This window comes from Lissotriton helveticus, chromosome 10 (genome assembly GCF_964261635.1).
Source record: "Lissotriton helveticus chromosome 10, aLisHel1.1, whole genome shotgun sequence".
Lineage (NCBI taxonomy): Eukaryota > Metazoa > Chordata > Amphibia > Caudata > Salamandridae > Lissotriton > Lissotriton helveticus.
In genome coordinates, this window is record NC_136071.1 from 817,868,451 (window position 1) to 817,893,087 (window position 24,637).

Consider the following 24,637-nt stretch of genomic DNA (forward strand, 5'->3'; position numbering starts at 1 on the left):
ATTTGCGCCACTTGTTTGTGGTTAGAGGTAGCACCATCTTTCAGATCAGATACCCTTTGTTCAGCTTGTTTAAGGCGTTCTTCGTGCCCATCCAATTTCGCCACTACATTATCTAGCCTATGGTTCATGGAGTCAATTTTGGAGTCAATTGAGGTGAGGCTTTGTTGCATAGTTACTAGGAGGGCTTTCCAGCTGTCCTCTCGTGTTTCGGGTGGATTATCTTCACCTTGGGACTTAGAGTTGGCGCCCGTTGCCTTGCATCCATTGAAAAGCAATTTAGACTGTCTGGGTTCCGTTTTGCCCATCGCGGCTGGTCGGGTGGTGCGGGGCTGCGGCGAGGTAGGGGAGAGGGAGGCCACCGCACGTCCACCCAGCTGTTTACGCAGTTCCAGTTCGAGAAAGTAGTGGGTAGGAGTACAACCAAGTCAGTTCACTTGAGCGATAGTGGCCCAGCACCCTCCCAACTCCCGAGCAGGAGGGGGGGGCAGAGGGGAAGGAGGGGGGGATGGACACTTGATTTATCCGCCTGCACTTTCGCCCTCCGATTGATGGGGGCAGCCCCAGCGTCACTCGCGGCTCATTCGCTGTCGCGTTCTCCAGCAGTGTTAGTGACCATGTAAGTATGCTCCCTACGTGAGGACAGCCAGGGACAATGCCGAGTAGCGCATTTCCAGTCTAGAATGAGTGCAGCTGGACGAGACCGGGCCAGCCCACGACACCCCGCGGATCCAATATGCTCGGGTGTACTGTGCTGTCGGTCCGAGCGCGGCCCGCGAGTGTACCCGTATGCCCTCTCCAAAATGGCGGTCAAAAGGTATGTCGCTTCCAGCAGTGTATCGTGTGTCCAGACAAGTAAGGCGGCCCAACGGAGCCGTACTGCCAACCAACGAAGGGCTGATCAGGAGATGGGGCCCAAGATAGCCTCGAGCAGGTACAACGCTGCCAAACTCAGGGACCCGGGCAGTACACGGTCGTGAAGAATGGCGGGCTCAGTATCCTCCACCGCAGCGCCCCACGCCGCCCCACGTAATATGGTGTCCACTGCCTCCCCCCCCCCCGATACCAGGCGACTACACAGCCAGCCCCCAGCAGTGTTCAGGATGTCCGTGGGGGTTGCTTCGGGCCTTCAATCTCCTCCCGCGCGTCCCAGGGAGCCAGGAGTTATAGGCGAGGGTGGAGGGGGGGGGGGGGGGGCAGTGTCCTACCATCGGGTGTCCAGCGCTGCAGGACAGGGGGGGGGGGGGGTCCACACCTCCAGCGAGGAGGCGCAGAGTCCAGAGCCGAGAATTGCAAGCAGCGCCGGACCTGGGTCATGCGGCGGCCTGCAGGGCCGTGCAGCACCAGTCTCGCGTAGTTCCCCAGGCCGCCCGGTAGACCAGCTGGTGCGGCAACCTCCTCCCGCGGCAACTTCGTCCGCCGATTGCGGGCCCGTCTCAAAAGACACCGGCACAGGATTCTCACCGAGGGAGCAGCTTGGCCTCCTAAACACTTCGGTGGCAGCAGCAGACTTGGTTAGTAGGCAGGATAGGGATTATGATTATTTTCCTTCCCGGCAGGGCGAGAGCTCTACACCAGAGCGGCCATTCCGATCTAGCACCACCTAGCGCCCCATCTTATTTACCTGTCGTTGATTTCTTTGGAGTATTTATCCAGTTGCATGTTAATGTCGTTTAGTGCTTTGTCCTGTTCATCCTTGGTTAGGTTGGTATATCTACAGCATGCATAACAATGCATGGTTATTTTTTTTCTACAAGAATCACCCACCATATAATTAGTAAGAGACCCCCCCAACGTCGTGCTGTGTTGTGGGAGAATAGACAAACCTGGTCATTACTTAGCATTCCTTTTCCATTTTTTCAGATCCATTATAATTCCCCTGATGAAGGGCATTGTCCCGAAATGCATAGGGATATATATTTTGGAAACAGACCAATGTGTATGAAGGAGATTTAATTTGAAAAACAAAACAACATGCATGAATTACCCACATTGTGAAGCAACAATGGAATGATATAATTAAAGATGAACATTTGAATGATCTGAGAACAAAAGGAGTTTTTGTATTATTATTTCCACAAGCGGAATTTAAATTTGTGAACCATTGTGAAACTACAGCTCAAAGGAGTGCCAATTGGGCACAATGTCATTGAATTGACATTGCATCTACGTTATTTCAAGTTTGAAACTCCCAAGGGTCAGAGGGAGCTACCTATTGGCACCCAAAAACGCTATTAACCCATAACGAATTGTTGAACACAAATACAACCCAGAGGAACAGAGTGTGCCACACATCACGAATCACGTTTTCGAATATAGCTGTGCACCATCATACATATCAAGGAGCGCATTCCAAGCGTGCGACATGGAGTTAATGGAGTCAAGTATTCCACATCTACGGGACGGTGTCTGGGTTAACAACCGTGGCAGAGGGTGTGGAGCCGCCACAACCCCCTCCACATGAAGATGGGGCAACTCTCGAGGCCCATGTACCCAGCTATAAGCCTGTGAGGCCTGTGCAACTCTGTAGTACAATTCCAAGTTCGGGGCATTTAATCCTCCAGAGGAATATGGGAGCATTAGAGTATCCAGCACCACTCTCGGGGTACCACCCGCCCAAGCCAGTTTAGTCATTAGCGAGCAGAGGTTCCTAAACATGTGCTGTGGGGGGACAATAGGTATATTAACAAATAGGAATAATAGGCGCAGGAGGACATCCATTTTCATTAGTGCAATGCGACTGATCAAAGAGAGAGCAAGACGTATCCAGCAATCGATGTCATCTGTGAGTTTCCCTATCGCCGCCCCGTAATTGGCCCTCAAAATCACATCCGCATCAGAGTGGATTTGGATGCCCAGGGAGCGCCCGGGTTCCGTAGTCCACTGCAGTGGGTATTCCAACGTGAATTGCTGTGTCGCAGGTGTCAAGGGGAATATGAGAGACTTATCCCAATTGATCGTTGGACCCGAAAGGCCCCCAAAGCGGAGGACCTCCCGGACCACCGGAGATAGATGGACTTCAGGGTCCCTGAAATATAGGAGGGTATCATCCGCGTACGCAGTTGTAATAAGCTGATATCGGGGGAAGCGTAGTTCACTGTGGTTGTGATATTCTCGTAAAGCTTGCAGCAGTGGTTCAGCTGCAACTGCGTACAATAGCGGAGACAGCGGGCGGCCCTGACGGGTGCCCCCGGGATATTGGAAACTTAGCAGACACTGCATCGCCGGCTCGGACTCTGGCCACAGAAGCGTGATACAGCGCTGAAATCAACTGCAGATATACACCACCAACACCCATTCGGGCCAATACCGCCTTCATAAATTTCCATTCAATTAATTCGAAGGCCTTTTCGGTGTCACGAAAAACTGCCGCGGCCTTGACCTCCGGCTTCACGTGCTGCAGGGCGCCGAAGACCGTACGGATATTCTGCGTTAGAGTGCGACCAGGAATGAACCCGGCTTATTCTGGTCCAATGAGTTGGGGAAGAAGCGGGGACAGACGGTTCGCGAGTATTTTGGCGTATAATTTGGTATCGACATTCAAGAGTGATAAGAGGCAGTAGGAGGAGCATTTATGAGGGTCTTTATTAGGTTTTAAGAGAGTAATAATGAGCACCTCACACATTGTAGGGGGCATAGAGCCATCAGCGGCATTGTCGTGAAAGAGTGTGATGAGATGGGGAATAAGAAGGTCGCCGAAGCATTTATAAAAAGCTACCGTTAAGCCATCCAAACCAGGGGCACTCCCTTCCGCATGTATCCCAACATGAGGCGAACCTCAGCTACCTCAATAGGTCGCATCAAGAATTCACGATGCCAGTTCTGCAACCATGGGAGTTGTATATATTAAAGTAAGTCAGCTATGTCCTCGTCGCTAGGGGAGAGCTTAGAGGTGTACAAATCTTGGTAATAGGACCGAAATCGTGCACCAATTGCAGCATTCTCCGTCAGCAATGAGCCGCCATCGTCCTCTATCTCAACGACTGCCCCAGCTCCTGCCCAGTCCCGCGCCAGTGCCGCCAACACCGAGCCCGTGCGATCAGATTCGCCATAGGCTCTGGCAGATGCGTACTTGCCCATATGTTTGATTTCCTGATCAGCTTCCTCGTGGAATTCGGCTAGAGTGGACTTAAACTGTTCCCTAAGCGCTGTGTCTTCAGCACTGGCCAGCCGCATCTCAAGGTCGGCCAGACAAGTCTCTAGTAGGTTTAAGCGGTCCCGGATAGCACAAAGGACTCCTGCATGCTTACTGATAGCAACCCCCCGGATATAAACTTTAAACGCCTCCCATACCGTAGCGAAGGAGTCCACCGTGCCCACGTTGTTAGTAAAGAATTGGGAGATTGCTTCTTGTAGGTCAGAGCGGAAAACAGCGTCCAATAGGGAGTAAGGGGGGAATCGCCATAAAAATGGGGGGATGGGTGCGGGGAGGGACGGCAAGCGAAAACAAGACTGGGGAATGGTCAGAGAAGGTGCAGGGAAGGACAAAGCAGTCTGACACCCTAGCAATCAGTTTGCGCGATATAAACCAGTAGTCAATGCGGGTATAGATGTCATGTGGTGCTGAATAGTGCGTATAACCTCCCTGAAGCTGCGAACGCGACCTCCACACATCAGCTACCGGCAATTGCAGAGTGATATCTAACACAGTTTTGGCTGTGGCAGAGAGCGGGCGTGGAGGACCTCGTGACCGGTCAAGAGCTGTATCCATGATGCAATTAAAGTCGCCCCCCCTAAAGTCGCCCCCCCCCAAAAGATCGGAAGGGAGCTGTGGTTCTGGAGTAGTGTGAACGAGGAACTGTAGAAGCTAGGGTCGTCTTAATTCGGGCCATACGTGTTAACAATTAAGAATTCCCATAAGGGGCCAAAACATCGTGATATAGTGTATCTGCCCACCACGTCCGTATGCAGAGGCTCGAGTCGGAGGTCTGCTTTAGGATTGATCCATGTCAAGACCCCCCTGGAGTGTGAGGTGAAATAAGCCGCATGGGAGGCATTCGCCAGTGCGTGCTTTGTTGGGAGGGTCCCCCCAGACGCAAGTGTGTCTCCTCAAGCAGTGCTATGTCTACTTCCCTGCGCTTTAGGTGTGCGATAATCTTGCGCACTTTGCGACCATCGTTTAATCCCCTCACATTCCAAGTTACTAGATTTAGGTGCAGAAGCGCTTCAGCTTTAGGTGGCATCTACAACATGTGGCATACTGAAGCGGAGTGAAACACAACCATGCAAAGGGATGCCTCACCCACCACCCCCCAGATCCTGCGAACGAAGAATGGTGATACAAGTAGAAAATGTCATGCAAGAAATTAAAACAACACATAAACAGCCACCTCCCCCCACCCACGCCCTGCATTCCCCAACAGTGCAGTGGCAAGCCATCACCCACCCGACCCTCACTGAGATAGAAATCAACTGTGAGGGAGTCCCACCCACCACTACCATGAAACACCCAGTAACAAAAAATACAACAGCGGTTAGCGCAGTGGGGTGGATGTTGTCCAGGTACACAAACTGAGCAAACCCCCGCTCTAACACGGCATGCATTTTCTATTCCGGCAGCAGCTGATCAGTAAGTTCTAAAGAGCAGGGAGGGTACAAACCAACTCTGGCTGAGGGAAAGCATAATATCGGTAGGGAAGCAAATTCCCTAAAAGACAGCAGCTGTCTAGGCCTCATATTCAAAGCAACGTGGAAGGAATATTAACAAATGACTCTAAGACTGGGAAGATAGTGCAAAGCCTGGTAACATGTGGTTTGTATATGTCTCTAGCTAAAGTGGCCCAGTAGGACTCCAGTAAGTGCCACAACCAAACTAAGAACAAGTGGCTATAAGAACATAATAACAGCATCACAAACAAAGGAGATATCACCAGGCACTCAGTCATTGTCGTCTAGAGTCCCAGCATCAGTATTCGATGGCGAGGGGGCGCGTTGAGTGTTCGGACGCTTGTTGGCGCTTTCCCATTCTCTGAGGGCCTTCTGAAGTGATTGCGGGTCTTGATCGATACGTGGCTTCCCATCAAAAAGGACTTTTAGTCTGGCGGGGTACCACAAAGAGAGGAGAGAACGTTTCTTGGCCTAGAAGGGAGGTCAGCATGCGTTCAACAAACTGCTCCATACCAGTTGTGTCAGTGGACTCCGCCAGACCAGCGATGCGCAGATTACTGTGGGGCGACCGGGCTTCTAGATCCTCAGCTTTGTCTCAAAGGGCCATGAGGACGTGTTCCATCTGCTTACGTGTGTCTCCTGCGTCAGTCTGGGTTTCCTCCTCTATCTTAGTGTCAATAGCAGTCAGACCTCGTTGCATGGAGGCAATGATCCGTTTAATATCCCCTACCGGGTCGTCCGTTGCAGCGCCGTCTCTGAGGCGGGGGGCTGCCTTCTGCGCCTTCCTCGTTGTGCCTGGATTTGCGTTGCTCGAATTGGAGCTTAGACTGGGTCTTATCAACTTTTCCCATGTCGCCAGGTGAAGCAGGTAGGTACTCGCTGCGACAGAAAGGTTAGAGACCCCAAAGTCACAGGAGAGTTCACCGCTACGCGGCCAGTCACTCGAGTCCAAAGCTTCGGGGACAAAACAGGATTCCAGCAGTGCCTGAGGGAGAGGTGGCAGAAGGATACTCGTGCGGGGGGGAAAGCAGTCTCCATGGCAGTAGCAAACACCAGGGAACCAACAGCTGAAATGTCTGCCCTATATGCCACTGGCAGTAAAAATAGGGTGAGTTCTGGCCAACACGGCGCGCCCAGGTGGACAGCAGGCGAGTGGGGGCACCTGGCAGCTCCCAAATCCACACCAGGGCCAGGGGAGCAATTCACCGCACATCTCAAGGGGCACATACCTCCCTGCAGGCTCTCCCAGTGTGTGTGCAAAATGGCCGCTACTGCAGCTCCAGGGCCTCTCAAAGGCCAGACAGCCACAGAGAAGGTGCACCCTCAGCGGCACTGGGGTGGCCGGGTGCAGAGTGCTGTTTCGACGTCTGGCGCCCTGTTTTCTATGGAGAACCTCTGGTTTACAAAAGCACTGCAGGCAGGGAGATGAAGGACTTCTGGGTGCGACCACCACTTCGAGAGGTAAGTTGGGAAGTTAGGGGTTGGTTAGGCACTGTTGGTTTCGGCACAAAAAGCCGTGGGGCGTCGGGTGCAGGGGTGCCTTTTGGGGTCTGATCTTCTTACCAGCTCCTGGTCGCGGTTAGAGGGGCCTTCTGGATTTAGTCTGCTGGTGTCGGCTTGAGGCAGGTCAGGGGTCGCAGGATCTTGGTTCAGGTCGCTGGGGTGAGCTCCTCTGGGTGTTTTTTCACTCGAGCTCGGGCCGGTTTCAGAGGGTGCAGAGTGGTCTGGATTTGCGGTCTCCGGCTGCTGCCAGAGGTTGCAGTCGAACAAATCCTGGTCCGCCAGAGGGCGGATGTAAATATTAAATAGAGTGGGGCTCAGGGCAGAGCCTTGAGGCACACCACAGCGGAGGGTGGGCACAGGAGGTAAAATTGGGAGCAGGGGACCTGGAAACACCGAATCGGCCAAAAAGGACGATAACCAGACGAGGGCCTTGCGATTGACATCGATCTCCTCTAGCCGGTGTAGCAGGATCTTATGGGAGATCGTGTCGAAGGGCGCACTCAGATCCAGCAGAATCTTTACAGAGGTTCTGCCCTCATCCATGGCGGACCGTAACTGCGGTCGCATGTTATGCAGATTCAGTGCTATGTCTGAGACGAAAACCGTTTTGTGACATATCTAGGTTTGTCAGGCTGGTGTTGACATAGGATTGCATGATTTTAGCAAGATAAGGGAGCAGAGAGATCAGGCGAACGTTTTTCGGAAGAGACGGATCAAGCGTCCTTTTTTTTTTTTTTTTACAGGGGAACCACTTTTGCAAGTTTGCCGGACTTGGGAATCGCTGCCAATTGCAGTGACGTATTTATCAGCTCTCGGCCCTCCGGTAGTAGGCAGTTTTGAAATGGCAAACATGAGGAACTACTGCTTACTTCAGCTCAAGTATATCAATCTGCAGAAAGGTGGCAAAATAAGGGAATTGCTGGTATTCAAACCCTACTATAGTATGAACTCTGGCATAATCAGAGGCTATTATCAGAGGTCTCATATAATGAGTTTGGTGCCGCACTGCAGCCTCCACAGGGACAAGTGGATCTTGTTACAGGACAAGTATATTCAAGTAGATATTGTATTAAATACAACACCCGGCTTCAAGATATAGCTTTTTATTTATTTCACATGTTGCAGAGGTTATACAAATTAGCTGATTAGACACAGGCTACAAAGAAAGCAGTGGAAAGGTAAGAGACTGAAAGTGCATGTTTGCAGTCCTGGAAGGACTTCTGCAGCACCTCCATCATGGATCACTTTTTGTTACTTGGCTGTTTTGGGCAGCTAGGTCGCAAAACTTCCTGGTGACCCATAGATGCTTGCTCCTCATGATATCCTCCATGCATTCTTTTTGTTGTTTTAGTCCTCTTCTCATTTAGAAGGCTGCTCCTCTCCTTGCTGGGAATTTAAGAATCTCCTAAAAAAGTCATGGCAAAACTGCCATAGTATAAGTTTTGTCCCCTTGGTTTTAAGGGAAGCCACAGCAGGGCACTGCCTCTAGTAACACGTTGTTCTACTCTTGTGTAGTAGAAAATCTTTCTGAAGTTTAGAAAAATTCTAAGTCTCTAGTCATGTGGGTCACCATTGTATTGGAGGACTGCAAAAGCCTACTAAGAGCAAGGTTAACGTTTTAAATATGAAGGAGCATTAGATGCAGGACATGACAAGGTAATGTAAAATCTCTTAAGGAACTGAGAATCTCTCCTCAGATGCGTTCATGCTTAAACTATATTTGACTTCTGAAAAATTATGTTAAAATAGAATGTGAATTCCTACCAATTTGAAAGCAAGACTATCCACCTCCACCAATAAATATGAATAAAAAAAGACCAAAGGAAAGTGTGAACAACCCTATTAATGTAAAAGGTAGCACGTGTTGTACAGCTAAAATAGGAAGACATCAGTGAAGGATATGGGGGGAAACAATATTGCGGTTAAAAGGCTAAGTACTGCACTTACAATTCCATTCTTCAGAGCCAAAAGTCAGCAAGAGCCAGGGGTCAGGTAAGTACCACAACTGCAGCCGGGGGCAGAGGTCAAAATCGTAGTTCGGCCAAATGAATTCCAGTGGAGACAGAGGTGCCTGGAACCACACTGCTTGCTGGTACGTAAATTGGTTGCAGGGGCCAAGCTTTGGGGGTACAAGTTAAGCGTTGGAGGGGGGGGCGGCAAAAAGCAGCATCAAAACAAACCACCAGCAGCACAGGGGCGGCTGGGTGCAGAGTGCAATTTCAACGTCAACGCCCAATGCTTTTCAATGAGGATTCTTGTTTCGGCAAAGAGGCTGCAGGCATGGCCCCAGAGGTTGCAGGAGGAAGACCGACAACAGAGGTAAGTAGAGATAATGGGGGGGTCAGAGGGTTACCGTCTCTTCAGCTCACCAAAGCCCAGGGGCTTCGGGTGCATGGGTATCTTTCTATGTCAGTCTTCTTACCGGTGCCGGTCGCAGTCAGGGGGAACCTCTGGATTCCCACTGCAGGTGCCGTCGGAGAGTTTAGGAGTGGGCTGCCAACGCTGGACATGAGGTCAGGAGCGCTGGGGAGACTTCACTGCACAGGTGAGCCACTCCGACTCAGGAGCAGAGTGGGCAGCAGACACAGATCCGTCTGGATCTGGAGTCCTTGGAGTAGGTTTCTTCTGGACCGGCCTGCTGTCCAAGGGATATTGTAGTCTTTTTCGAAGACAGCAGTTCTCCCAGGGTTTTCAGAGGTCGCTGGCTACAAGACAGATCTCAGGTTCACAGAAGCTAGAGACAGGCAGGTAGGGCTGGGGCCAAGGCAGTCGTCTTCAGTCTTTTCTGCAGGGTCACCTTTTTTCATCTTAGGTCATTACAGGTCTAATTTCCAGCTCTGGGGAAGTCACCTAAATACTAGATTTAAGGACTTTTAGGGGAGTAGCGGGTAAGGCCTTTGGGCACCTTACCTGGGGTGACTATACCATGTGGGAGGTGGCATACACCTAGCCCTGATTGAAGGGGTCTCCCCATCTTAAAGATGTGGGGGGAAAGGGGGGCTAAAAGATGTGCTTCACCTCGCCTCCCCCACCTTAGGGGTGGGCTGGCAGAGGTGGTCACATCTCCTATTCTTAAAAAGTTCCCACCTAAAGTGGGGGTGCCATCTGCTGCAAGCAGCAGAGGCCGGGGGTTTCATTATGAAGGCGGCAGGCCTTTGAAGCTCTCCTCTTCGAGTTCTGGCCCATCCTGAGGGAGGAGGTGTGACACCTCTCCCCAGGATGTGCATTGTTTCTGGTCCCAGAGAACAGGGGCACTCTACCCAGGGGTCCAGAAACAAGTCTGCTGGTGGCTAGCTGCCTACAGCCGGACAGATACAACACCAGGGTGGACAGGTTTTTAGGGGGCACCTCTGAGGTGCCCTCTGGGTCCAGGGTACAATAAATCCCAAACTGGCATCAGTGTGGATTTATTGAAAGGAGTAGTTTGGTACCAAAGAATCCTGTGTTCAGTGAAGCCACCACGTACTAGGAAATTATAGAGGGTACTAAAGGCATTGCCAACTGGGAGAAACCACTGTAAATGTTTAGGGCAAGAACACTGGTACTGGTGGGGTGTGGGGGGGGTTACAACTGCAAGAAGCCAGCTCCCTACTCATGGTCTTTTATTCTAATGCTGGTAATAGATTTTGAGTTGAATGAGATATGTTTTGCTGTTAGTTATCTGTGAGAAAGTGCCTCTTTTGCATGGGTAGTCTCCCACTTTTTGCCTGGTTTTGATTTGGTTTCAATTGTAGTGCACAGGGTCCCTGCCAACCAGGTCCATTCTGTCAGTGCATCTTTCTAAAAACAAACCCCCAATTGGTAATGGCAATGGGCAACCCCCCATTGGTAATTGGCAATGTGATAACTTTGACGTCTTTTTCAACGACAAAATCACCAAGATCGATCTCTCTCTTGGCCCAAATCTCTCCCCCTCCACCGAGATCAAGGTGTCTGAAACTTAGGATAGTGCTTCCGTGAACCCCCCAAAACACTGGTCCTCCTTCATCCCCATTCAGGAAGCACAGATAGTCAATCTAATCTCCAATGCTAAACCCTCATCCCACGCCCAAGACCAGCTTCCCCCGCACATGGCCAAGGATCTGAAGCTCGTCCTAGCCCCGCTATGGTGCAAGATCATTAACAGCTCACTGAGCTCTGGATTCGTACCAGACTGCCTCAAAGTAGGACATGTCACGCCACTACTAAAAAAAACAAGACTAGACACCGAGGATATGAACAACTTAAGACCTGTATCGAACGTACCCCTTCTGTGCAAAATCCTGGAAAGATGTGTACTCCCTCAGGTGACCCAACACCTGGATAACATCAATCTCCTAGAGCCCCATCAATTGGGCTTCAGAAAAGGCGGCAGCACCAAAACCTCAATGTCTTAGACGATCTACACAAGTCACTGCACTCGGACCAATGCTGCCTTCTCATCCTCCTAGACTTATCGGCTGCATTCGATACAGTCTATCACACTCTGCTCCTCAAGGTCCTCCAAGAAAGGGAAGGTCTTGAATAAACGGTCCTACACTGGTTCTCTTCCTTTCTCCACAACCGCTCACAAAGAATAAAAATTAAAAACTTTGAGTCCGACCTCCACCCAGTCAATAGAGGTGTCCCACAAGGGTCAGTGCTCTCCCCTCAGCTTTTCAACACTTACTTCAACCTCGACCTAAGCGCGGCCTTCGACACCGTCGACCACCGACTCCTTATCAAAAGACTCAAGGGAGCCGGTGTAGAGGGCTCCGCCTTAGCCTGGCTTACATCTTTCCTGGCTCAAAGGACCTACCAAATCTGGGAGAACAACGCCCGCTCCTCCGAAATTCCCCTCCAATGTGGCGTGCCTCAGGGCTCCTCCCTGAGCCCCACTTTATTTAATATCTATATGTCCACATTGGAGGAGGTCATCATTCCATTCGGAGTGAGTGTCGTCAGTTATGCTGACGACACACAACTGGTTGTGTCACTATCCCACCCCAAACAACAACCAGCAGATCTATTTAATTGCCTTGTGGAGGTCCATCACTGGATGAACACCTCTGCCCTAAAATTAAATGGGTCAAAAACGGAGGTTCTGCTCCTAGGCCCAAAAGGACTCACACTGTCCCCAAACATCTGGCCAGCCTGTCTGGGCCCTCCTCCAGAACCCAGAGAGGAAGTAAAGAGCCTGGGAGTGTGGCTTGACACCGACCTCTCGTTCAACGTGCAGGCAAAGAAAGTGGCCGGGACCTGCTTTGGTCTTTTGAAGTCATTGAGGAAAGTCCTGCCCATCCTGCCCCCCAACTCCCAAAAGTTGCTTATTCAAGGCCTAATAATCTCGAGGCTTGACTATAGCAACGTGATATACCTGGGCGCCCCAGAGATGACCCTGAATAAACTTCAAAGAATTCAGAATACCGCGGCCCGTATCCTCACGAATACCCCTGCCAGAGCGTCGGCCAAACCGGCCTTAAAACTCCTCCACTGGCTCCCCATAAGAGAGCGGGTCAAATTCAAGGCCCTGTGTCTGGCCCACAAACTACGACGAAATCAAGGCCCCCCTGCTCTCAAGAAATTCATCGCCCCTTACAAATCCTCAAGACCTCTCCGTTCTGACACCGAAAACCTCATTGTTGCCCCCAAATTCAAGAGAGCTCGATCGGGAGGAAGGCGTTTCTCAGTCCAGACTGCACGACTTTGGAACACTCTCCCCCGAGCCCTGCGTCTCGAACCTCAATACCTCCGGTTTAGGAAACAGCTCAAAACCCACCTCTTCCCACAGTGAATCACTCCTGGCCCTTATCTTGTTCCTTGTTCCGCCCTCCCCGTCCTCTTCCTTGTCCCTCCTTCCCTCTCCCCCTCCCTTGGTCCACTGTACTCAGGAGATAAGATTTTTTAGCGCTGGGATACCTCCGGGTGACTACGCGCTCTACAAAATAAATAAATAAATAAATAAATAAATAAACATGGAACCCCTTACCACACTACTCAGGAATTCTAACATCCCTTTCCACTTATATGCGGATGATACGCAGCTATATCTGGAAACCACCACGATTGACGACATCCAGAGACTAAATGTCACGCTCAAAGAGGTTCAGCGCTGGCTCACAATCAACTACCTAAAACTCAATCAAGAGAAAACGGAAGTACTCCTCATCTCCAACAGAGACGAAAACCCCCAAATTGAAGAATGGCTCAAAGCCATTGACGTCCTCAATGGTACCCTCACCCCGGCAGACTAGGTAAAATCTGTAGGTATCGTCCTAGACCCAAAACTGGTCATGAAAAAACACATTACAAGATCCGCCAAAAGTGCTTTTCTCAACCTGAAACTACTGCAACGATTGAACCAGGGTTGATCTACTTGTTCTTTACATAAAATTATACAGTTGCAATTCACTGAGCATTTTAATTCTACTACTGCTCCGTCAGCACCAAATACAATAATATTATGTATGTATTTTATTGCACATCTGGCACTCAGCTGTAATGACAACTACTTTAGCGATTAATTTTTTTATGTTTACACACGTTTTCCAATGCCTCATTGAATGTTATCACATCTTATCGAAAACAACGTGTATGTATGACAATCCTAATCTAACACTTTCTGATGAGATGTAATCCACAGACCAACTATGTGAAAATACAATTTTGCAGTAGTATAACATTATTTTTAGCCAATACTGTTGTGATTCAATTGCAAACGGAGAGGCTTCCTTTCTGGTTCTTCACTCTGGCATTTTAATTCTCAGATTTCAGTCAACAGACTTTTTCAAATGAGGGATCTCCTAAAGTATCTGTTAGAAATATGCTTTTAGATTTAGATGCCACACAAGCACTCAGTGTTCAATCACTTGTTGCCCTAGATATAGCTAAAAAAGCAAAGTGGGAGCCATAGACAACAAAATAATTTGAACACGTAAATTGCATTTTAAAATAAAAGATAATAAACGAAATACCAGCAGCTCTTATAAAGGGATAAATATAATGACTTATAATTAAAAAGAAAGCAAAAGCAGTTAAATAATATTACAATATATTCAATTTTAGAGATATCTAAACAAGAAAATTGCAATTATTGCATTTGCAATATTTCATTACAAGGCCTAATAAAAGAAATAACAAAAAAAATAAATGCATCAAGGTTTTATTTTTTAAACGGGTCATGTATAAAAAATATTCTTGAAAGTCCCTGTTACCCAATGGGTGTATCTGTACGTGGTAAACTACTGAAATTCTAAATTTTGGTACTTACTTATCTAAAGCTTCTGGAAAATTTGTTGCTCCAATGATGATGACTCCTTCATTTGGCTTGAAACTTTAAAGAACACAAAATTAATTTAATCTTAAAACTAGGATGTTGAGTATATAAAACATACAAAGATATATAATCTTGAACATAAAATGACTTGCAACATGGTACCAGTTTCCCAGACATACAAAAACTGTTCCAGATACTAAAAAGGAAAGGACATCAACTAATGTATATTGACTTGCCCAAATGTTCATATCATCATTAAGTTACACACAGGAAATGTAACACAAATATACTGATATTTTGATCATTTATGGCATTCCTTTTACTAGCTTATTCAGTAATTCTTAAATTTTAAAAGAAGGTTTTGTGATAGAAAAAATCGGACACTGACCATAAATTATAACTGAACTTTTCTTGGATCATAATTTGAAGCTGTACATGGAGTTTCTGGCCTTCGTAGTTAAACGATACCCAAAGGTCAATGCTCTCATGTGTTCCAATACATATCCAAACTACAATTACGCTTGGATTTAAAACTGGATAGTACAAAAATATCCTTAAGTATGTATTTTCCTTAAACACATTGATTCATATTTGTAGGTCATTAATGAACACTGCTTTGGTGGTCGAACAGATACAGCAGTGATGCAATCTAGGTAGTGATCTTGAAGTGCTGTGCTCTGAAGCCAGTCATAAAATGCAGCTGGCCCAGTGTTGAAATTTAAGAAAGATCCCCTACATGGCCCTGGAAAGTGTGAACTCCTGCCTCGAGTTTATCGCAAGCTATCACTTTTTGACCACTGCTTCCACAAAAACGATAATCATGTGTGGAACTGGAGGTATTTTTTGTTAAAAGAATTAAGACCCTGTGTGGGACTTGGAGACCTGTAGGTGCACACCACGTATACTCTTCTGACGCTGTCAACTGACTAAGCTGTAGAGGACTGACCGTGTTGGCAGCAATATCAGTTACAAAGGCAGGCCATTTACACTGCCTCTTACAGAGAGTGACCTATGAGCATCTCTACCTATTTTAAGAAGTCTGCCAGTCCTCTGCAACTGGATCTGGTGCCATTCTTAGTGGGGCATATGTTTTGCATGTGTATATCTGCCTGCTTATGCAGAAGATGTGTATGTAGCTTGTGTGACATGTGGGCACAGTCACACTGAAATCCATTTTCTATTTGCTATATCCACCTAGTATGTATGACTGAAGGCTGTGGGGAGCCCAGAAAGCACAGAGCAATTGTAGGGCTAGTCCAGCACACGCTAGAGATTGTTAGTAGAGGATCAGACTTTTGGGAAGCTTAAGGAGTTTGTTTCCCTTTCCAGATTAATTGTTCACTGGAAAAGCTACCCTCCATACCCCCTATAGGCTAACAGGTATTTAAGCGTGGCAGTCTCCTTATTGTTTGCATTTTGTTTATGATCTCTCCTGACAGGAGAATCCTAGCTGCACCCCATCTTGCCGCTAGCACCTTGTGACAAAGACCTTTGCCGAGACGGTATGAGAGTGGAATAAGTAAAAGGAGCAGAAGTGCTGAGAACCAATCACAGAGCTGACCTCTGGAATACACAACTTCTGTCTGCTACTTTACAATAAAGATGGGGTTGAAACTTCAAACCAGTGTGCCACCTTTTCTCTACCAGAACCTAATGTAACCTGTGGACGTTCGACAGTTACTAGAAGAAGCTGCTTTGATATCCGCCTTGAAGGAAGGAAGCATCTGAATGCTCAAGAAGAGCATTGTATTCACACAATTTCTGCACCAATGAGTACTGATGTCCAAGTATAATGTGATTGAAGATCAAACCATAAAATGTATGAAAACAAGTTACTTACCTGTAACTTCAGTTATCCAGTATTGTTTTTTCCATAGATTCACATGCCTGAATCATTCCCCGTCGCCGAGGCGGGACTCCCACGATATATAACAAGCATTTACAATGAAACGGTCTCGTCTTTGCAAAAGTTAGAGCTATTGGCATTGTAAATGACAAACTTTATTTATGGGTTGGTTTTGAAAACAGATAAATAAATGGCATTGTCATTTACAATGCCAATAGCTTAATTTTTAGCAAATCCCTGGAACAGCTAAAAGCGAGCTACATCTTCACCATTAGTGTTAAAGGCTCGCACAAAGTGCTGTCAATGTGTCCAGTGATGTATCACTGAGCATATCTCCTATGCTGAACACAGTAGCGTATGTTATAAAAATACAGCCATTTTACAGAGCACTTTGAGGGAGAACTAATTCAATTTTATCAGAACTACTCCGTTTATTACACTACAAATCAGCCACTGGACTCAAAAGTGCTAACGCTATTTTACAGGGTATGTACAGCCCTGGAATGGACACACTACTACAGGATCAGTACTTTGACAGCTGGTTCCTATCAACAGCTGCCGGCTCTAACAACAGCGGGAAGCTCAGATGATGTGATCACTTTGGGGAAAGGGAAAGAGGTTAAAATGTTCAGTTCAACCTTCTTTGCTCCCATCCTTCTCACCAGGTCAGTGCTAAGTATCCCCGTTTCATTCCCTGACATCCACCCACCCACCATGAAAGACAGTGCTATTTCTTACATCCCCGTACTGACCGTGCCCCCATCTTTGATGGTGATTTTCTTCGACAGCATGACGCTGCGGTTGCAGCGCTTCTTTTTCCTGCCCTGGGTCATTGTACCATCCTCCGCCCCACCCCCCTCGCCGCCACCCGCAGCTCATTCACTCGTCGTTGCCATCTTGAACCCGGAGTCCCAGGCACCGGCCGACATTAACTCGCAGCGTCGGCAAACTTGCTGCTGTTGTGGTCACGTGACCCTGGCGAGAAAATGGCACGTGCTGCATTGACTGGCCGGCGCCTTGGCGATGTGTGCTTTGGAAACAGGTCTTTCTAGGTTGTGCTCTGCAGTTCCGTCCTGGCTGGAAAGAAGGCCGCCCAGAAATAAACGTGAATCACAAAAGCAGCTTCAGCCTCCCTCTACTTAGGGGCAGCTGACTAAAAGCGCACCTAGGAATGGGAGCCTTTGTACTGCATTTTTCACCGCCCCAAGATTTGCTTTGCTTCGATCTCCATGGTACGTCGTTTGTGCCATAAACTGACAGTACAGCTAAGACCACCAAAGCACACACGTCCCAGTGAAATGTGCCTGTACGTTTCCCTACGCATTGCATGCTCTTGCATCACATCAGAGGGGGCGTTTTCTGCAATCGAACTCGACTGTCCGTGATACACTTCCGTTCACTATTCCTTTTACTTTACACACTCATACATAATGCTTATTACAATATCCCTCCCCATGTGACAGAAGAAAGCTGCTTGCGTGGGACCTGCAGAGTGCGCAGTTCTGCAACTCTTGTTCCAGTTTTACTTCCTATTTAATTTCACGAGTCTCCCCTATAGTATTCGAATACAAGACAACGGGAAAACACAAGCATCTCCAATCTTTTATGTAAAGTTCCTTGATTGTTCCCATCAGTGAGCATGTTATGCACAATAACAACACGCGCAACCAAAGAATATTCTTCGTCACCCACACCCGCGAAAAGCATGTAATGATGTTGTCAAATGACTGCTCATGTTAGCCTGACCAAATCCATATCGGGTGCTTCCCTCAATTAACTATTACTACATACCCGATGACAGTGTGAAGTCTCCTCAAAAGCCGACCAGCCAGGGCCGCCATTTTACTTCCCCACCCAGGAAATTACAATGACCGCACTTCCAGGGTCAGGTCTAGTCATAGAGTCGTTTGAGATGACGAGCACTGTTACCATGGAAACATAAAAGCTACTCTGGCTGCAGGAACAGGAGACTCAGCTCTTTTGGCATACTGTCATGGAAATAGAAAGGAGGCACTGCACTGGAAGCTCTTTAAGAACGAGCACACGCTCCTGTTGATACTACGGCCACCTCCCAGCCTCCCCAACATGGCACGGACAGTGGGCGGGCGGGAGGGGGGAGGCACGGACAGTGGGCGGGCGGGAGGGAGAAGGCACGGACAACGGGAGGGAGGGCGGGGGATAAACAAGGCACAACAACGGGAAGGGGAGGATAGAGAACATGGACAACTCCTCGGCAAGAGGGAGGGTGTGGGGGGGGCGGGACTTAAAAAAAGAGACAGAAACGCCCACGAATCGCGTCGTGACGGGGGAAAGAGTGATTGACAACCATCTCTTCCAATGGCTAGCCTCCATTTATGGAGCTAGCCAATGGAAGAGAGAGGCGGGTTAAAGCCCCATACTGTAGATCAAAAGATTTAGCCTGCGCGAGCACTGCTGCGCAGTGCTACGGCCAGGCGAAACCTAAAAAAGCAGTGCCAAAAGCAAATTACAGTAGTAGGCCCTATGAAAAAGGCCTGAGGCCTAGATTGTAGTAGCCTATCACATTATGCTAAAAAGACCAAAGTCTTTGTTCCAACCAATCAGCTCACAGCACCCTCTAGAACCCTCTCTGCAGAGCCAGTTCTCCTCAGATTTTCATTAGCACAAGTGGGAATGAGTATCCCAAAATTAGGAAACTGACTCTCCGGGGAGGAGGGTGGGTGCATGTGAATCTATGAAAGATACCAATACTGGATAACTGAAGTTACAGGTAAGTAACTTGTTTTCTTATCCAGTATTGGGGTATCTTTCATAGATTCACATGCCTGAATCATAATAGCAAGCAGTATGCCAGGCAAAAGTCGGTTGCGGATGGTGGGAGACTTATTATGATATACTCCCATACACACACACACACAACCAACAATTGCAAAGTAAATACATACTAATGGAAAAACATTACTAAATTACAAAGAGTAGTCATATAATATTAAACAGGAAAGGTAATAGCAGTACAAAGAAGCAAGTAATCTGCAATAGATGTACATTTTAAAACTCCACAGAAACATTAGAAGATATAGACTCATTATAAGATGAATAAAACATTGGTACCTGAAGCTGTTCTTATGGAAACAGGTGACGTAAAACCGCTTGACCAACTGCCGCATCATCTTGCTTGCTGACTGCAGGCAGTAATGTCTTGTAAATGTGTGGACATCCTTCCATGTCATTGCACGGCAAATATTCTCTAGCGTCACTCCTGAAAATAATGCTGTAGACGCTGCAACAGCTCTTGTAGAGTGAGACCTGACAGTTCTCTGTAATGGTCGGTTAGATTTGATGTGGCAAAAATGGATCGCGGAGGCTTTCCACCTGGAAACTGTGGCTTTAGTGACAGCTTTCCCCAGTGTAGCCTGGCCATAAGCCACAAATAATTGATCTGATTTCCTGACGCTTTTGTTCTTTGAAGATAAAACTTCAAACATCGTTTAATGTCCAAAGAATGTAGTGATCTTTCCGCTGGTGTTGTAGGATTTGGGAAGAAAACTCGTAATTTCACTGGTTCGTTTAGATGGAACTGAGAAGGCACTTTGGATTCGTTCGAAGAGTTACATACTCTTGAGAGAAATGTAAAAATGGTTCTTTCATAGTGAAAGCCTGAATTTCTCCTACTCTTCTGGCAGAATTTAGGGCTAAAAGCAAGGCGACCTTCCATGTCAGATACTGGAGGTCGGCTTTGTGAATCGTCTCAAACGGGTGCTTCATCAGCTGTGAGAGGACTGTGTTGAATTCCCATTCCGGTGGTGAAGGTTTAACCGGAGGATAAGCCCGGAAAAGACCTCTCATGAACTGTTTTATCAGCGATGAAGAACACAGTGAGGGAATGTCAGCCACCTTCCTGAACCTGGATAGAGCCGCTAGATGGACCTTTATCGAAAAGATATAAGAAAGACAAGAACGAGCCAAAGGTAAGAGATAAGGAAGAATTTTTTCCACTGGAGCTTCAATAGGGTGTAAAGCATTTGAAGTACACCAGGAGTAGAATCGCTTCCATTTGAGACAATAAGTCTTTAATGTGCTCTGGGCTTGTGCTTTCTTTAAGATGCCCGGCAATCCTGAGGAATTGGGAGGTGTTGAAACTAAGAAGTTAGGAGCCATGCGTGTAATTTCAGAGATTGAGGGTCTGGGTGAAGTATCTGACCCTCGTTGCGTGACAGTAGTGTCGAAGCTGGGAGAAGTTTGATTGGAGGCTCCTGCGATAGCAACATGAGCTCCTGAAACCAATAGTGACTAGGTCATCTGGGAGCAATTAGAAGGAGACGGCAGCTCTCCAGTTTCATTTTGCGCAACACCCACGGAATCAACGGGATCGGAGGAAAGGCGCAAGCATAAATCCCTGACCATCGCATAGACAGGGCATTCCTTCTAGATCCCTGTTGAGGGTATCTGCTGGCGTAATACCGGCATTTCTTGTTCTGTTGGGTCGCAAACATGTCCAACGTTGGTTTGCCCCAAGTCTGAAATGCCATGATCAATTGAGTGTTGTCCAGCTCCCACTCGTGGCAATCCGACAAGGATCTGCTGAGTTTGTCTGCTAGGGTATTGTGAAGGTCCTTGACATGTTCTGCCTTGAGAGTTATGTTGTGAAGTGTCAGCCATTCCCATAACGTCTGTGCCTCTTTCGAGAGCGTAGCTGACCTTGTCCCTCCCTGCTTGTTTACATAAAACATGCTGGTGGTATTGTCCGTTCGGACCAGGACTGAAGACCCTGCGATTCTGGGAAGAAATGCTTGAAGGGATAGAAAGATGGCTCTCAACTCTAGACTGTTGATGTGACATTGTTTGTACTTCTGAGACCATTTGCCCTGTACTTGCAAGTCCTGGAGATGACCTCCCCCAGCCCTCCATGGACGCATCTGTCGTTAGAACGAACTCCGGAGGAGTTTGCAAGAATGTGAGTCCTTGTTTTAGATTGCGTAGTTGCGCCCACCATTGAAGAGCATCTACCATGCGTGGGGTGACTTTGATGATGTCCTCAAAGGAACCTGTCGCTTGTTTCCACTGAAGATAAAGCTCCTCCTGCAAAGGCCGCATTTTGAGACGTGCCAGAGGAATGAGATTTATGGCCAAAGAACACATTCCCAGAAGTGAAGCAAACAGGCGAACAGAAAGTGACTTTCTTTTTGACAGTTTTATGGCCAACGTCTGCAGACGGTGCTGCCTTTCTTGAGACAAGAAGGCCTTGCATTGTACCGTGTCCAGATTAGCTCCTAGGAAAAGCAGGATTTTTCTCGGAATCAATTGTGATTTTTTTCTCGCTCACAGTGAGACCTATGGATGCAAGGAGATTGCGACACGTTGCTATGTCGTTCTGTACTCTGCCCTTTGATGGACCTTTGACTAGCCAGTCGTCCAAGTACGGGAAAACCTGGATCCCTGAAGAGCGTAGTGCTGCTTCAACCGGGGCTAGACACTTCGTAAAAATCCGTGGAGCCGACTTGAGGCCAAAATGGGAGTACTTTGAACTGATAATGGGCGCCAGCCACAGTGAAATGGAGATATTTTCGATTGTTTTGGGTGGATTGGGATGTGGAAGTAAGCGTCTTCCTTGTCCAAAGAAGCCATAAAATCTCCCTTGTTTAGGCAACTTAGAATTTCGGAAAGAGTGACTATGCGGAACCCCTGCTTCTTGAGGTATCTGTTGAGATTGCGCAGGTCCAAGATCGGTCGCCATTCCCCCGATTTCTTCTTTATGAGGAAAAAACGGGAATATAAACCTGTCCGCCTCTGATGAACTGGAACCCTTTCTATAGCGTTCTTGAGGAGCATTGACTGAACTTCCTTGAACAATAAGTGAAGACGAGGGGGAGGGGGACCCCTGGGCGGAGTCATTGGTGGTTTGGTGACAAACTCCAGGGTGTGTCCATGTTGAACTAGGTCCAGCACCCACTGATCGGAGGTAATCTGCTGCCACTGTTGTTGAAAGGCAGATATTTTTGCGCCCACAGGGAGGAATGGAAATGAGGTTGGCGCCCAACTGAACTCACTGTTTTCTGTGAGAATCTCGCCCTTGATTGTTTGCGAGCTTTCGTCCGCCTTGGCGAGAGAAACTAGATGTTCCGGACTGCCGATAAGAAGACTGATAATTCTGGCGGTATTGAGGCTGGTATTGCCTGCCTTGTTGGTAATAGCTTCCTCTAGAGAAGTATCCACGTCCCCTAGCACCTCTAAAAGATCCCCGCTTGTACTGCAGTGAACCTAGGGATCTTGCTGTATCAGTGTCCGTTTTGATCGCCTGAAGAGCTTTGTCGATGTGTTTTCCAAATAGAGACTCTCCGTCATCGGCCATGTCCAGGATCTTTAGTTGGACCTCAGGCCGGAAGGTGGTAGTTTTGAGCCAGCCCTGACGCCTGAGAACTGCAGCCCCTGCCAACTGCCTAAAGTTTGTATTCGCAATATCCAAAGCGCAGTCTATGGTTTCTGCAGCACCATTAAGATCTTGCGAGCCTCCTGCCTTTTATCTTCCTGGATCAGATCAATCATACAAGCCATGTTGGACCACATTTGGCGATCATAGCGCCCTATAATCGCCAAAGAATTCGTAGCTCTGATAAGAGGCAGCAGCCATGGTGGAATTTTTTTTACCGATAAGCTCCAAATGACGCCCCTCCTTATCTGGTGGTGTAGTGATGGGGGTGTGAGCGGCCTGAGAGATGACCGAATCCGGCCGCGGGTGTCCAGTGAGACATGAAGGGCTACTAAGAGGAGCACAATATTTCTTGTCAATCCGTGGTAAAACGGCAGGCACAGAAGCAGGATTTTTCATCACTTTGATGCCTTCCTTCCAGATATAATCTATACTAGGAATGGCTCTAGACAGCTTCCTAGTTTCCTCTTTAAAATCATGAAGAAAACATTCTGTCTGCTCCACTGTTACTGGTAGTTGAAATCTATTTGGAGCTCGCTGCATGAGATTATGGAACCCACCTATGTCTTCAGGTGGTGAGTCTGAAGGTTGTGTGGTTGGTGGAGACGGCATGGGAATAACGTAATCATCCCACGGATCCCACGGAGGATTATTCGGTAACTCGCCCTCTTCTACTTCTTCGTCTGAAGAAGTATCCGGGGTTTGTGTAGGCAAAGCAGGTTGTGGAGTTTCCGTTACCGGAGACTTAGGCGGTGGAATCTCAGGTTGAGGAACGGGGACTGCAGGTTGGGGTGGAGACACAACCTGCTGTGCGGAAAACGCTGTCTTTAGTCTGCCAGCATGGCCTGTAAATCTTGAATGAGGCTCGGTGGCAGATGGCTGGTCTCTTGAGGCACGAGGCTTTGTTGAAGCAGCATCTACTGTTCTTGCTGGCACTGTTGACAAAGGTGACCTTGGTAGCTGGATTGTCGCAGGCGTCGAAGACGGGACAATCGTCGTCTGAATCGTCGTCGACGGACTCGACGTCGATGGGACCACCGTCGACGGACTCTTCGGCGACGGGACCACCGTCGACTGGCTCGACTGGACCACCGTCACGAGCTCGACGCAGACGGGCCTTCCATCTTCGTCGACGGTACCGTAGATGACTTCGTCGACAGGGGCTTCTTCGTCGAAGAGTGCTTCTTCAACGACGAGGCGGTTGTAGACGGATCGTCGACGAGGGTTCTTTTAGTTACAATGGAGTTCTTAGTAGACCGGATAGGAGAGGTGATGGCTGGTAAGATATTAATTGAAATGGTCTTGAAGAAAGTGGCGTAGAAAAAGCTAAAAAACCTAGAAATCATAGCTGTCGACGAAGGAGCAGTAGATGAGATGGTAGTCACAGGTGAGGAGACAGAAGAGCTCTTACTCACAGTTTTCTTTGTAGATTCCTTGAGAGATGGGGCTTCAGAGAGAGACGATGGAGATCACTGTGAAGAGACCGAAGTGGAGTGGGAGGTTTTAGCATGTTTTCTCCCCTCACTTGGATAATCCTCTCTTGCTCTCTTACTGGAGGTCGAAGCTCTGTCTTCATCATCAGTAGAAGAGGATTTGAGCCATAATAGGACTCTGGCCTCCCTATCCCTTAAGGTCTTTGAAGGGAAGGTACGGCAGATCTTACAATTTTTTGCCTCATGATTAGGATAAAGGCAATAAATGCAGTCCTTATGTTGATCATCAACATGGACTCTTTTCTTTTGACATGTTCTGCAAGGTCTAAATAAGGCCTTCTTGTCAGACATCTTGAAGTAGAGAAGAAACTGAGTAGAGACTCAGGGAGACTTCCTTCCACACGAGGAGCGGTGAAAATCTGAGGAGAACTGGCTCTGCAGAGAGGGTTCTAGAGGGTGCTGTGAGCCGATTGGTTGGAACAAAGACTTTGGTCTTTTTAGAATAATAAGGTAGAAAGTCTACTACAATCTAGGCCTCAGGCCTTTTTCATAGGGCCTACTACTGTGATTTGCTTTTGGCACTGCTTTTTTATATACCGTGTGTAGGAAGG

General features: G+C 48.0%; 1 protein-coding gene across 1 annotated transcript in view; it reads right to left on the reverse strand.

Annotated features, from left to right (window-relative positions):
• The window catches only part of YME1L1 (YME1 like 1 ATPase), a 478,651-nt gene that overhangs the window by 232,931 nt on the left and 221,083 nt on the right, over positions 1 to 24,637 (reverse strand). The window contains exon 12 of the mRNA XM_078663402.1: positions 14,336 to 14,398. Within this exon, the coding sequence (XP_078519528.1) occupies positions 14,336 to 14,398 (63 nt within the window). The remainder of the gene's footprint in view (positions 1 to 14,335; positions 14,399 to 24,637) is intronic.